This window comes from Nematolebias whitei, chromosome 11, assembly GCF_014905685.2.
Source record: "Nematolebias whitei isolate Nwh7 chromosome 11, NemWhi1, whole genome shotgun sequence".
Classification (NCBI taxonomy): domain Eukaryota; kingdom Metazoa; phylum Chordata; class Actinopteri; order Cyprinodontiformes; family Rivulidae; genus Nematolebias; species Nematolebias whitei.
In genome coordinates, this window is record NC_056508.1 from 26,648,436 (window position 1) to 26,660,328 (window position 11,893).

The window sequence follows — 11,893 nt, forward strand, 5'->3', positions numbered from 1 at the left end:
ATTCACTAAGTCGCCACATATTCAGACTTGCATTACAGTTTGCAGAAATGGGTGGAAAATCAGCACTTGCATAAAAGATTTTGTAGAACAGCATTAATTAATGAATTAAGAAAATAATACTACAGTCAGGTTAAACAAGATATTAACTGAGAAAAATTATATATATCACTGCAAGAAATAAAGAAAGAAAGAGAAAAACATAAAGTGACAAAGTCATCCTCAGAGACCACATCCTCTCCTGAGATGTGTCTGGTGAGGCAAGAATAAAGCTCAACCACAACATGTCAGGAAAGCACACAACTCAGCTTTCAGGTATGTTTTAAAGCATTAAAGGATTAAGAAAACCACAGAGATAAAGCAGATCTATTCAGTCTGGTGTCATTCAGATTATTGCATTGTGCAAAGCTTTCATCTGAGAGATTTATTAACTAGTACAATAACTGAAAAAACAATAAGATGTAACAACACAACTTTTCATTGGGCAAGGAATGAAAAAAGTACATCTGGGAGAGCAGATAATGAGTTACAGTAAGTTGTAACACAAAATAAGCCCCATAAATAAACTGAAAACTGAAAACCCTTCGTGAAGCCTTAAGATTTACTATTTTTCAATGAAACAAAAAAAAGGTCCTTGTGAAGCTGACACAGATCCCCTTAGATAATTCACACAGAAAACAGATGAAGGTGCTGCATCAGTGTAAGATTATAAGCAGCAAGATGGCATCAATGAGTCAGCTGAGTGACTATAGTGTTGTTGATAAAAGCTGTGTTGCACGTGCTATCTCCCACTTCAAGCTTTCAACTCAGCTCTGTGACTACCTCTGTTGAAAGTCATTAAAAAAACAATCTACCCCGTTCCAGTTCTGAGCTTTGACACGTGATGTCAATGACTTACAAGGACAACAAAAAGCTTGAAAAAAAACATTTGCTTGAAATGAGATACTGATAAAGTACCGTAGAGTGTGTTCCAACTACAGTGGGATCACGCTCTTAAGCCTCCCTGGTAAGGTCTATTCAGGGGTTCTAGAGAGGAGGGTCCGTTGTATAGTCGAACCTTGGATTCAGGAGGAGCAGTGCAGTTTTCATCCTGGTCGTGGAACACTGGACCAGCTCTACACCCTCAGCAGGGTCCTGGAGGGTGCGTGGGAGTTTGCCCAACCAATCTACATGTGCTTTGTGGACTTGGAGAAGGCATTTGACTGCGTCCCTTGGGGAGCCTTGTGGAGGGTACTCTGGGGATATGGGGTACCAGGCCCTTTGATATGGGCTGTTAAGTCCCTATACGACCGGTGTCAGAGCCTGGTCCGCATTGCCGGCAGTAAGTCGGGCTCACTCCCAGTGAGAGTTGGACTCCACCAAGGTTGTCCTTTGTCACCGATTCTGTTCATAACTTTTATGGGCAGAATTTCTAGGTGTAGCCAAGGTGTTGAGGGGATCCGTTTTGGTGGCCTTAGGATCGCTTCTCTGTTTTTTGCAGATGATGTGGTCCTATTGGCTTCATCAAGTCGTGATCTACAGGTTTCGCTGGAGCGGTTCGCAGCCGAGTGTGACGCGGCCGGGATGAGGATCAGTCCCTCCAAATCCGAGGCCAAGGTCTTGAGCCGGAAAAGGGTAGAGTGCCTTCTATGGGTCGGTGAGGAGGTCCTGACCCAAGTGGAGGAGTTCAAGTATCTTGGGGTCTTGTTCATGTATGAGGGAAAAATGGAGCGTGAGATCGATAGGCGGATAGGTGCAGCGTCGGCAGTGAAGCGGGTGCTGTACCGGTCTGTTGTGGTGAAGAAAGAGCTGAGTCAAAAGGCGAAGCTCTCAATTTACCGGTCGATCTACGTTCCTACCCTCATCTATGGTCATGAGCTTTGGGTTGTGACCGAAAGAACGAGATCACGGCTCCAGGAGGCTGAAATGGGTTTTCTCCGCAGGGTGTCTGGGCTCTCCCTTAGAGATAGGGTGAGAAGCTCGATCATCCGGGAGGGACTCAGAGTAGAGCTGTTACTTCTCCACATCAAGAGGAGCCAGTTGAGGTGGTTCGGGCATCTGGTTAGGATGCCTCCTGGAAGCCTCCCTGGTGAGGTGTTCCAGGCACGTCCCACCGGGAGGAGACCCAGAGGAACACCCAGGACACGCTGGAGAGACTATGTTTCTCGGCTGGCCTGCGAACGCCTTGGGATTCCTCCGGAGGAGCTGGCCCAAGTGGCTGGGGAGAGGGAAATCTGGGCCTCCCTACTTAAGCTTCTAACCCCGCGACCCAACCCCGGATAAGCGGAAGAAAATGGATGGATGGATAGATGGATGAGATACTGATGCCTCTGAGGTTTCTAGCCTAATAAGCAGAAGTTTGTGTAAGAATTGGTAATTTTAGGAAATATAGTATGTCCCCTCAATATAACCTTTAGAACATGATTATTGTGCAAACTAAAATAATTTGAGAAGATGGCGAGAAGATGGTATGTTGTCTGAAAAGTATTTTATTGTACATCATTTGACATTTTGTTCAAAGTTGGGCTGAAATTTCAGTCAAAGAAAAGTATTTTTTTTAACTAAAGCTGAATTAATCATATGCCATGTTTTTGTGGTGAAAAACACTACATCACAAGTAAATTATTTTTATTAATAAAATGGTAACATTTTTGGTGTTCACTACCTTTTGTTTGCATGTAAATCCATTTTTCTTGCTACACAATTTGCAGGTGCAAATCTTTCCTCAATGGTTTGCAACAGATTTTTAAGGAATCTTAAAAACGTGTTTTTTTGCATAAAATTTGCCACACTGGAAATGTTTACAACTAAGCTTTTTTATGGGCATGAAAACCTCAGGGGATATTTGAGATAAGAGAACATTTTCAACCAAACAAGACACATTTTCAACTAAAACATGTGGAATGTAGATTATATTGTGCAAAAAAAAAAATAAAAATTAAGCTGGAGGCTGTCCTTAAAACACACACAAATCAGACTGATTAAAACACTAATATACTTATTACTACATTAGTATCCCTCAAATGATTTACATGTTAGTCAAAGCAAATCAAATACGGAAAAAGAAAGTGAAACATTCAGAAACAGTAGAGTCTAAAGTTACTTTAAAAAGTCCCATAAAAACCAGAAACAATTTATCACCTGTAAAAACATTACTTAAACACCCACACACACACACACACGCACATGTACCAGTCTGTTTTACTAATTTAAGAAGCTCTGAGTTTTTCTTTAACTTATAGACATGTAGAAAACATAAAAATAACCACCATCTAATGTTCGTTTTAAGACTGAGAGCTTGCATGGAAGAAGCTGCCAATCAGACTTTCATTGTCTTCCACTAAAACAAAGATTTCTAGAGCAAAGGAGCAAAACAACTGTTTGTATCTAAAAATTATATCACAAATCATATTCTGAACACACACTAACACATGAAGGTATCAAAATGGGCATAAAAACACAGCCAGAAGGGCTAAATGATATCACAGAAAAAACAAAGGTTTTCCAATTAATGTTGGCACTCCAAGTGTCTCAGATTAAGAGGCTATTTTGTTGCAAACAAAACAAATGGGTTATGTTAGAACAGACTGAGCTTTCCAAACCAAAGTTATAATAATCTGCTGGTCAATGAATTGAATAATCATTCCAATGTCCTGTTTTCTTTTTCCTAAATATTATATCCTCATCCCGATGGCTTGGAGTTTCAGTTATATCAGAGTTCGCCAACACTTGTTTGGTTTTCTCACTGTGAGACAGTTTCAGGAAAAAAAAAGGTAGTTTCCAGACCTCTCTGTGGTTGGAGGGGTGGAATTACATTGAGGCTGGAACCATTGATTTTTCATTTAAAAAAATTTACCGGTTAAAAAAAGTACAAGGACCATTATATGGTATGGCAATCAGGTTTTCATGGAACAACACAGGCATTGGGAACAGCATGGGCACAAATTCCAGACATTTACTTTATATATTGTGCTTATAAATCAGACTGCGTAGTTGTGAATTACTGTAAGTTTTGTAATCATGTAAAATAAAATTGCTGAGAAGTTATGTTTTGAGCATGTGTAGATAGGAATGTGTGTGTGTGCGTGTGTGCGTGCGTGCGTGCGTGCGTGCGTAAAAAAATGTTTGTTAATTCATTCATTCAACCTTTATTTATACAGGTTAGTCTCACTGAGTCACAAGGACTCATTTACAAGACCTGTTTTAAACAACAATTATAAATGAAGTACACATAACAATAAACATTCATATAAAAGCATATAAAATGAAAACTATATAAAAGAAGTGATATAAAACAAAATTAAAAACATGCTAAAAGCATGTAAAATACTAAAAACAGGAACATGTCTGCATTGATTTTTGCAATGAACTTAGCATTAGTTTAAAATCCCTTAGGGAGGTCAAGGTCAAGAGCTTCAGATCTTTTTGCAAAGTGTTCCAGGTTACAGGAGCAGAGTAAGAGAAGGCTCTTTAGCCAAATTCGGTCCGCACTGATGGGACACTGCAGGTAATTATGTTTTGGGAGCGACGCAGTAGCTGCACTGATAATGTGACATGTATGAGGAGCTATATGAAGGCAGCAAAACAAAAAGTGAATTAAAGATGAAAATGTACTAGTGGGAGAGTCTGTGTGAAGTTAATGATGACCAGTTAACCAGTGAATACAAGGTGCAGTGATGGGTACGGTAGTTACAGCCATTTATGAATCTTAACGCACCATGATACAGCATCCAACATCTGTATTCATTCAACCATTATTTATACAGGTTAGTCTCACTGAGCCTCGAGGACTCATTTACAAGACATACCTGTTTTAAGGTGCTTGCAGGAGCATTCATGTAAATAAAGTCACCATAGTCAAAGGATGGAAGGAAAGTAGCAGTTACAAGGTGTTTCCTAGCATTCAGGGTTAGACAGGATTTATTTCTGAAAAAGAAATCTGAAATTCATAAAAAGAATGGAAAAATTTCTAAAATAAATAAATAAATAAATAATAATAATTACACAAGTTACACAATTTTTTTGTTAAGGTTTGTTAACAGATGCAAAGCAAAAAAAAAAACTATGTGTAAAACTCTGTGCTCAAGTTCCATAACTTGCATGTGAGTTTCAACTTGCAAGAATGAATTGACAGGATGTTTCTTCCTCTCATCTGATTGGTCAATGTCATGTCAATCACAAATTTAACAATCCAATCATAGAACAGATAGGTCTGGCTGTCAGGGTGGCACTTTTCTGAACTGCAGGTCCTGCAAGGGTAGTACATTTGGAAGATGGAGGACGGTCTGCGCTTCTGCAGCTCAGGTAGGCATTACATTATGGTGTTGTGGAACAAAAGCAAAATCTTTGTCAAGATATATATTTTTGAATCATGTTTGGTAGCGATGGCACCATCCTCCATTTTCAAAATTTATACATGCAAATTATGGAACTTCAATGCAGAGTTTTACATGTAGTTTTTGCTTTGCATCTATAAACTGATCTTAAACAAAAATAAACCGACAAAAAATTGTGTCTTGTGTATTATTTAATTTAATTTTTTTTTTACAAATACCAATCTTTTTTACAAGCACATATTTCTATCTATACATGATCAAAGCAGACATTCTCAGCCGTTCAATTTTACAAAGCTACAAACCTAATTCACAACAATGCAGTCTGGTTGACAAGCACAAAAATATAAGTGACAGGAATTTGGGCACATAGAACAGTTGGTTTAAACTGCAAAGCTTTAGCCAATGCTAAAGCAAAACGAAGATAGGTGTAAGCCTGTCACAATAACACATTTTGCTGGGCGATTAATTGTCTCAGAAATTATTGCGATAAACGATAATATTGTTTGCAATTTGACAATAATTAGTAATTATTGTTAAATTGAAGAAGAAATGTTTGTTAATTTGTTTTGCATGTAGTACAGTTTTTCCACCACCGGATGGCAGTATAAGACTGTTTGAACTTAAGGATGGATAGTAAGGGAGCAAGCACCGTGTCTCTTTAAGAAAAATGGGAGAGAGAGGCCCCTTGACATGATATGCGCTCTCTTACTTCCATCCATCCATCCATTATCTTTACCCGCTTATTCCATTTTGGGTCACGGGGGTCGCTGGTGCCCATGCCCAGCAATCATTGTGCGAGGGGCGGGGTACACCCTGGACGGGTCGCAAGTCCATCACAGGGCCACATAGAAACAAACGAGACAAACAACCATTCACTCTCTCACTCACACCTAGGGACAATTTAGAGTTACCAATCAGCCTAACATGCATGTTTTTGGTCTGTGGGAGGAAACCGGAGTACCCGGAGAAAACCCACGCATGCACGGAGAGAACATGCAAACTCCACCCAGAAAGGCCCCTGGACCGGGGTTTGAACCAAGGACCTGCTCGCTGAGAGGCAGCAGCTCTACCAGTTGCACCACCATGCTGCCCGCTCTCTCACTTCGGTTCTCAAAATGGCGGACGCTCAGTGTGGTTTGAGCTCTTTAGCATAGCATTTTTCACACAAAGCTTTTAATAATAAAAAATCAGTAAACAAGTTCTCAGCTTCTTTTTGCAGAGAAAAACTTTTTACACGAAGGCACGGGTTTCAACTGTGAATTTTGGTGCTTCGAAAAGACTGAGGTTTTTTCCCACGGTCGGCCTGTTAGCTTAGCTTCTCAACTTAGCTGCTTTTAACAATCCAAAAACGCAATTCTGGACAGTTAAAATGGATTTTAAAGAGAAAAGAAAAAGGGAGGGGTCAGTGAAGAGCACCTGAGTTGAGCCTTTTGTCATCCAGTGTCTTCAGTAGAAAGAGAGACACAAAGAAACGATAAATGAAAATGAAGTCGATAATTTTCATTTATTATGCGATTAATTGATTTATTGTTTATCTCGACATGCCTAGATTGGTGTAAAAATAAAAACGTAGTTATAATATATGTGTCTATATGTCAGGTTGCATGCAGAGTTGCTATTCTTTATTTTGCATCACCACATGGAATTCATCTTGAAATCAAGCACGTTATATCAACAAAAGCTTGCGTCGCTGATTCAATTAAGGCATGAGTTGCAACTCTCCACTCACTGTGTATGTTGTTGGTTTCAGGGCCTGGAGAAGCTCTAACAAACTCCTGGGGATGTCCAAGCTTCAGGGTTTGGCTCCTTGGCAGCCCTGACGAGGACAGCTTCCCAAGCCTGGGGCCACTTGGGCTCTCCATGCCTGCAATGGTAGATGGAGTACAAACAGATAGGAGACATGAATGGCTATAGGCAATATTGAAATGCATTCTGCTGCTCATTAATCTGCTTCCATTGTTTGTCAGAACATTATGAGCACGCTATTACATCAATAGCCTGTAATGATGGAGTTGCCTTTTTCTTTAGTACAGTGTCTTCATGCTGGTCATTGGGTGCCTTTGGACTAAAGGTTATCTGAGAGGAGGTACACACATCATCTGCAGAGGTAATGAGGGTGTGACCTTCCATGTTTCATTTCAAAATCAATACTCTCACTCACACACTAACTTCATGCTCTGCCCATTACACAAAAGGTGAGTCAAAAAGAGGACAGGGAAAGAAATGGCTTTTTCTGAGCAGCTCTGCTCGATGCATCTCTTTATTGGGTCAGTTGGTAATAGGTAAAGCTCTGCTTAAATGAATGCTTATTCTAATTTTCTGACAGCAAAACACAAATCACATCAAAGTCATTATTTTCCTAAAAGATTTTGTCATGTTGTAGATGTCATGCCAACTCTGAAAATCAGGCTCTTTGTTTCAAAACTTCCTTCCCCATCAGCAAACAACAGCGTAATGAATGGAAGGCTGACAATAGCTAATTACTGTAAGTGGTAGCGATTACACTCCAACATGCTTTCTCTTAGCACACATTTGTGTTGCTTTCATAAATAACAAGAGCACACAAATAGTCCCTGAGTGAGAGCCAATCAGTTTCCATTTTTATGTCATGGCCTTCACTATACAGGGCAATAATGGCTTATCTGTTCCAGAGATAGTTCCCTTGAAGTTTGTTTTTTAAGGTCTTCATAAATTTAAACATAAAATGCACAGTGAGCTTGGCTTCAGGATGCAAGCTGCTGAAAGGCACATAAACATAAACAGGAAATATCACTCACACTGAAACATTTGTAATGCTATGACTGTTAAAAAAAAAAAAAAAACGTGTGAAGATAACAAATGAAAACTATCTCCGAAAAACAGACACGGTTAGAAACACACCATTCATTAATCATGAGTCTTTATCACTGCAAAACAAACAGAAGCAAAAACAGAGGTTTGAGCTGGCATTTTCATTTGATGTGGACAATGTTTTACAATGTTATTATTTTAAAATGATTTTTGCTACAAACGTCTAAAAGGAAATAGGCAAAGTTATAAAATTCTGGCTCACTTAAGGGTACGTGTTGGAAAGTCATTAAGACAATTAAATAAAAATTCATTAAGTAATGAACAAAATTTATGTGTATTATTATTGTAAGTAAAATCAGCTAGTGTACAAGTCTCTTGTGTGTCTGCGAATGTTCACAACTCCTTCAATATACAAGGACACTAAAAATACATAAAAAGTGTAGCAATAAGAGCTGATAGAGATCATTAACACTACTGTTTTGCCTGTTTTTGTCACGTTGACCCACTGATAAGCACAGTTCTAAAAACTACCAGGCAGGTTAATATGCAACAAAATATCACACTGTAGCAGTAACTGTAGAAGCGTTCAGTTTTAAAGTAACTTGGGTTAAAAGTTAAGCCGCCTTCTTTGAGAAGTAGTTGAGTAGCAAAAGAAAATGGAAATAATGACAAAACGTGTCTCTGAGTTTTATACTTGGCGTTTTATATATCATGTATATGTCATATCTCATGCTATATATTCCATATATCATGTGTGTCACTACCTTACCATAATTCAATTAATCTCAATGTTACTCACTAATTAAATGGTAAATAGACTGAACTTGTATAGTACCTTTCTATCTTATCAAGACACTCAGAGCACTTTACAACACAATCTGTGTTCTCATTTACCCATTCATACAGCACCCTACTAGATCTCTACAAAGAATAATCAGTGCTATAGAGCACATTCATGCACCGATGGGACGCACATCAGAGGCAATGAGAGGTTCAGTGTCTTGCCCAGGGACACTTTGGCATGTGACTGCTGGTGGAATTGAACCCCCAACTTTTGCATTGGAGGATGACTGCTCTAACCACTTGGCCATAGCCGCCCTAACTGTGCAATAACCTGTCACACAACCTGTCTAGTACAAAGTATATGTTAGTTATGTGCAATATATATCATGTGCATTGAAGCTTACCACTTGTGAAATTCATTCAAATTCATCCTACTTGCATATTCTACCATGTTGTTGTTTACTAAATTTCTTTGGGACCTTGTAAATATTGTATTTCTATTTCTTTTTCACTCTTTGGCAACTTTATTTTGCACCCTTATCGAGTGCTTTAGTATTTCTTGTTTGCTCGAGTCAAATCAATTCATCTCATCCTGAACATATATTGCACTGCTGACCTTGTGTTAACCTGCATATGACAAATAAACTACACAACTTGGCTATAACTGGTTAGTTAATGATTTTAGTTAATCCACTGCTGGTTTTCAAAAAGCAACCCTTCAGCAACTATAGGACAATCTTCATTATGAAAAGATTTAGCACAACTCACACGATGTTGACAAACAACCTGCAAACAAGTGCCTTCCTCCGCACGTGGCACGCAGACTGTCAGCAGCAAGGATTAAATAAATGCACGTTTAATAAAAGTGACATTATTTCACATGGGGGGGGGGGGGGGGGCACCTACCTGAGCTGGAGGGGCAGTCGCTGAGCAGTCGGGTGTCCCCGCGTCACCCGCGGCGAGGAGGAGGGGGGAGGTCAGGAGACAGGCACCGGGGGTGGGCGTCTTTCCACCGATGTTACGTTACATGGCGTCCACACCTGCTGTACGTCAACTGCCGGTCACGCTCGGGCAAGGGGGGCCTAAAAGGAAGCGGGCAGCTATTAATGTGTCCCCCTTCCCATCTCCCCCCCCCCCCCCCCCCCCCAACGCATACGACGACCAGGTTGACGAAAAACTGCAGGGGAAAATCACAAATTTTCCGTGTGTACACGTCCAGGAGAGTTTCACCTTATTTCCAGTTGTCGACCGCCGCCTCCTCCTTTTCTGCATTAATATGTTTACCACGAGGCACTTCTCCTCCAGTCCGTCTTCTCCCACTCCTGGGGGGGGATCCGCCAGGAAAAGACGGGCAGGTCCCAGACTCCTTCAGTGAGGGGGGGGGGGGATAATAGAATACGGGATAGTTTATACAGGCAGTGAAGCAAAATGGCGACTTTATTACGAAGGAGGCGGAGGAGAGGGGGGGGGGGGGATCCTCGCGCTGGCTTCACGCGAAAGGGAGGCACAAAAATATGTTTAGTGCAGTAATTTCGACGACATCGACACAGGCGGTTAGAGTAAAAGAAAACGAAGCGGTGGAAACCGGTCAGTGACGCCGAGTCCCGCTCGGTTGAATATTTTCTCCTCCACTCCTCGGTGCCTTACCTCGGGATTATTTCGTGTGTTTTTTTTTTTTTTTTCGGGTTTTCGCCTCCGTGTACAGTACCAGCTGCTGTGTGTTGGCTCGCGCGCGGCTCCCCTCCACCTTTGACAGTTGCAGCCAGCGGAGTCTTGAAGCAACTTGCAAACTCTCGCGTTATTATTATCTGTTTGGAGCTGAATAATAGTGGGCTTTACTGGCTAATAAAGTGGCTGCTCGTTCCGACGTAACGCCGCTCGTGTCTGACGGAATAATAAAAAAATAAATAAATAATAAAACAGAAAGAGGGTCAGAGCTTAAATTCCTCACATCAACCCTCATTAAGTGGCTGCTGTGTGTAACAAATGTTTACTCCGACTCCATGAAACATCAAGTAAAACATAAACTATAACTGTGATGACGTAAAAGCTCAGATTTTCACAAAGTCCCTAAATTCAAGGTCAAAGTTCACCCATAATTAAGCCTATATGTATATATGTCAGTATCAGCTGGCAGCTCATGGGATAAAAACAATGCAAAGTACTTATTTGGTGTTCTGTACACTTTCTTTGTGCACATGCTCGCACCATCCAATAATAAATGTTATGTATTTTACATATGCTATAAGCTCACCAGATCATTCATGATATCATCGCCACCTCACTCTGGTACAAAAAACAGAGCACTCTTACAGTGTTTGATTGGTGCCAGTCAAAATGGCCCAATATTTCCTATTAGTGGAAAATTATCTGGAAAGTATGATGTAATTATGTATAAAATTAGTTTTTAAGTGTTGCCTGAGGAGGGCAGTATAGCTTCATCTTCTCCCGTCACTGGGTGACCTGAAATGTTTGGGTTTTCCTGATGCATCTGAGAAGGAAGGGGACTAAAGTTATCTGTCACTGAAACATCTGTTACACTGTTCCAAAAATATGGATTTATATAAGACAAATGAAAGAGCCAAGCAGTAAATATCTAAAAAAAGTTAAATCTGGTCCTCTGGACATTCAAAAAAACAAAACAAAGCAAATCAACAAAAAATGTAGGAACGTTTCGTCTCTCATCCGAGAGACTTCCTCAGTCTCACTCTCGGATGAGAGACGAAACGTTTCTACATTTTTTTGTTGATTTGCTTTGTTTTGTTTTTTTCAATGTCCAGAGGACCAGATTTAACTTTTTTAGATTTTTCTACCTGGATTATTGAGCATGCATCAGGACAAGCAGTAAATAGCTACTTCTTAAAATACTGTTGATTCTTTAAGGCAGCACGGTGGTGCAGTCAGTAGAGCTGCCACCTCTCAGCAAACAGGTGGCCCCAGTTCAAATCCTGGTCAGGGGTCCTTCTGGGTGAAGTTTGCATGTTCTCCCTGTGTATGTGTGAGGTTTG

General features: G+C 40.3%; 1 protein-coding gene across 3 annotated transcripts in view; it reads right to left on the bottom strand.

Moving 5' to 3' along the window:
* znf512b (zinc finger protein 512B) overlaps positions 1-10,841 on the bottom strand; it is a 43,319-nt gene extending 32,478 nt beyond the window's left edge. For all 3 annotated transcript variants that reach the window (XM_037684819.1, XM_037684817.1, XM_037684816.1), the window contains exons 1-4: positions 10,533-10,841; positions 10,116-10,251; positions 9,792-9,967; positions 7,042-7,176 (exon numbers count right to left, since the gene is read on the bottom strand). In XM_037684819.1, coding sequence (XP_037540747.1) covers positions 7,042-7,174 — 133 coding nt within the window. In that variant the 5' untranslated portion in view covers positions 7,175-7,176; positions 9,792-9,967; positions 10,116-10,251; positions 10,533-10,841. The remainder of the gene's footprint in view (positions 1-7,041; positions 7,177-9,791; positions 9,968-10,115; positions 10,252-10,532) is intronic.
* Between the last annotated feature and the right edge of the window lie 1,052 nt (positions 10,842-11,893).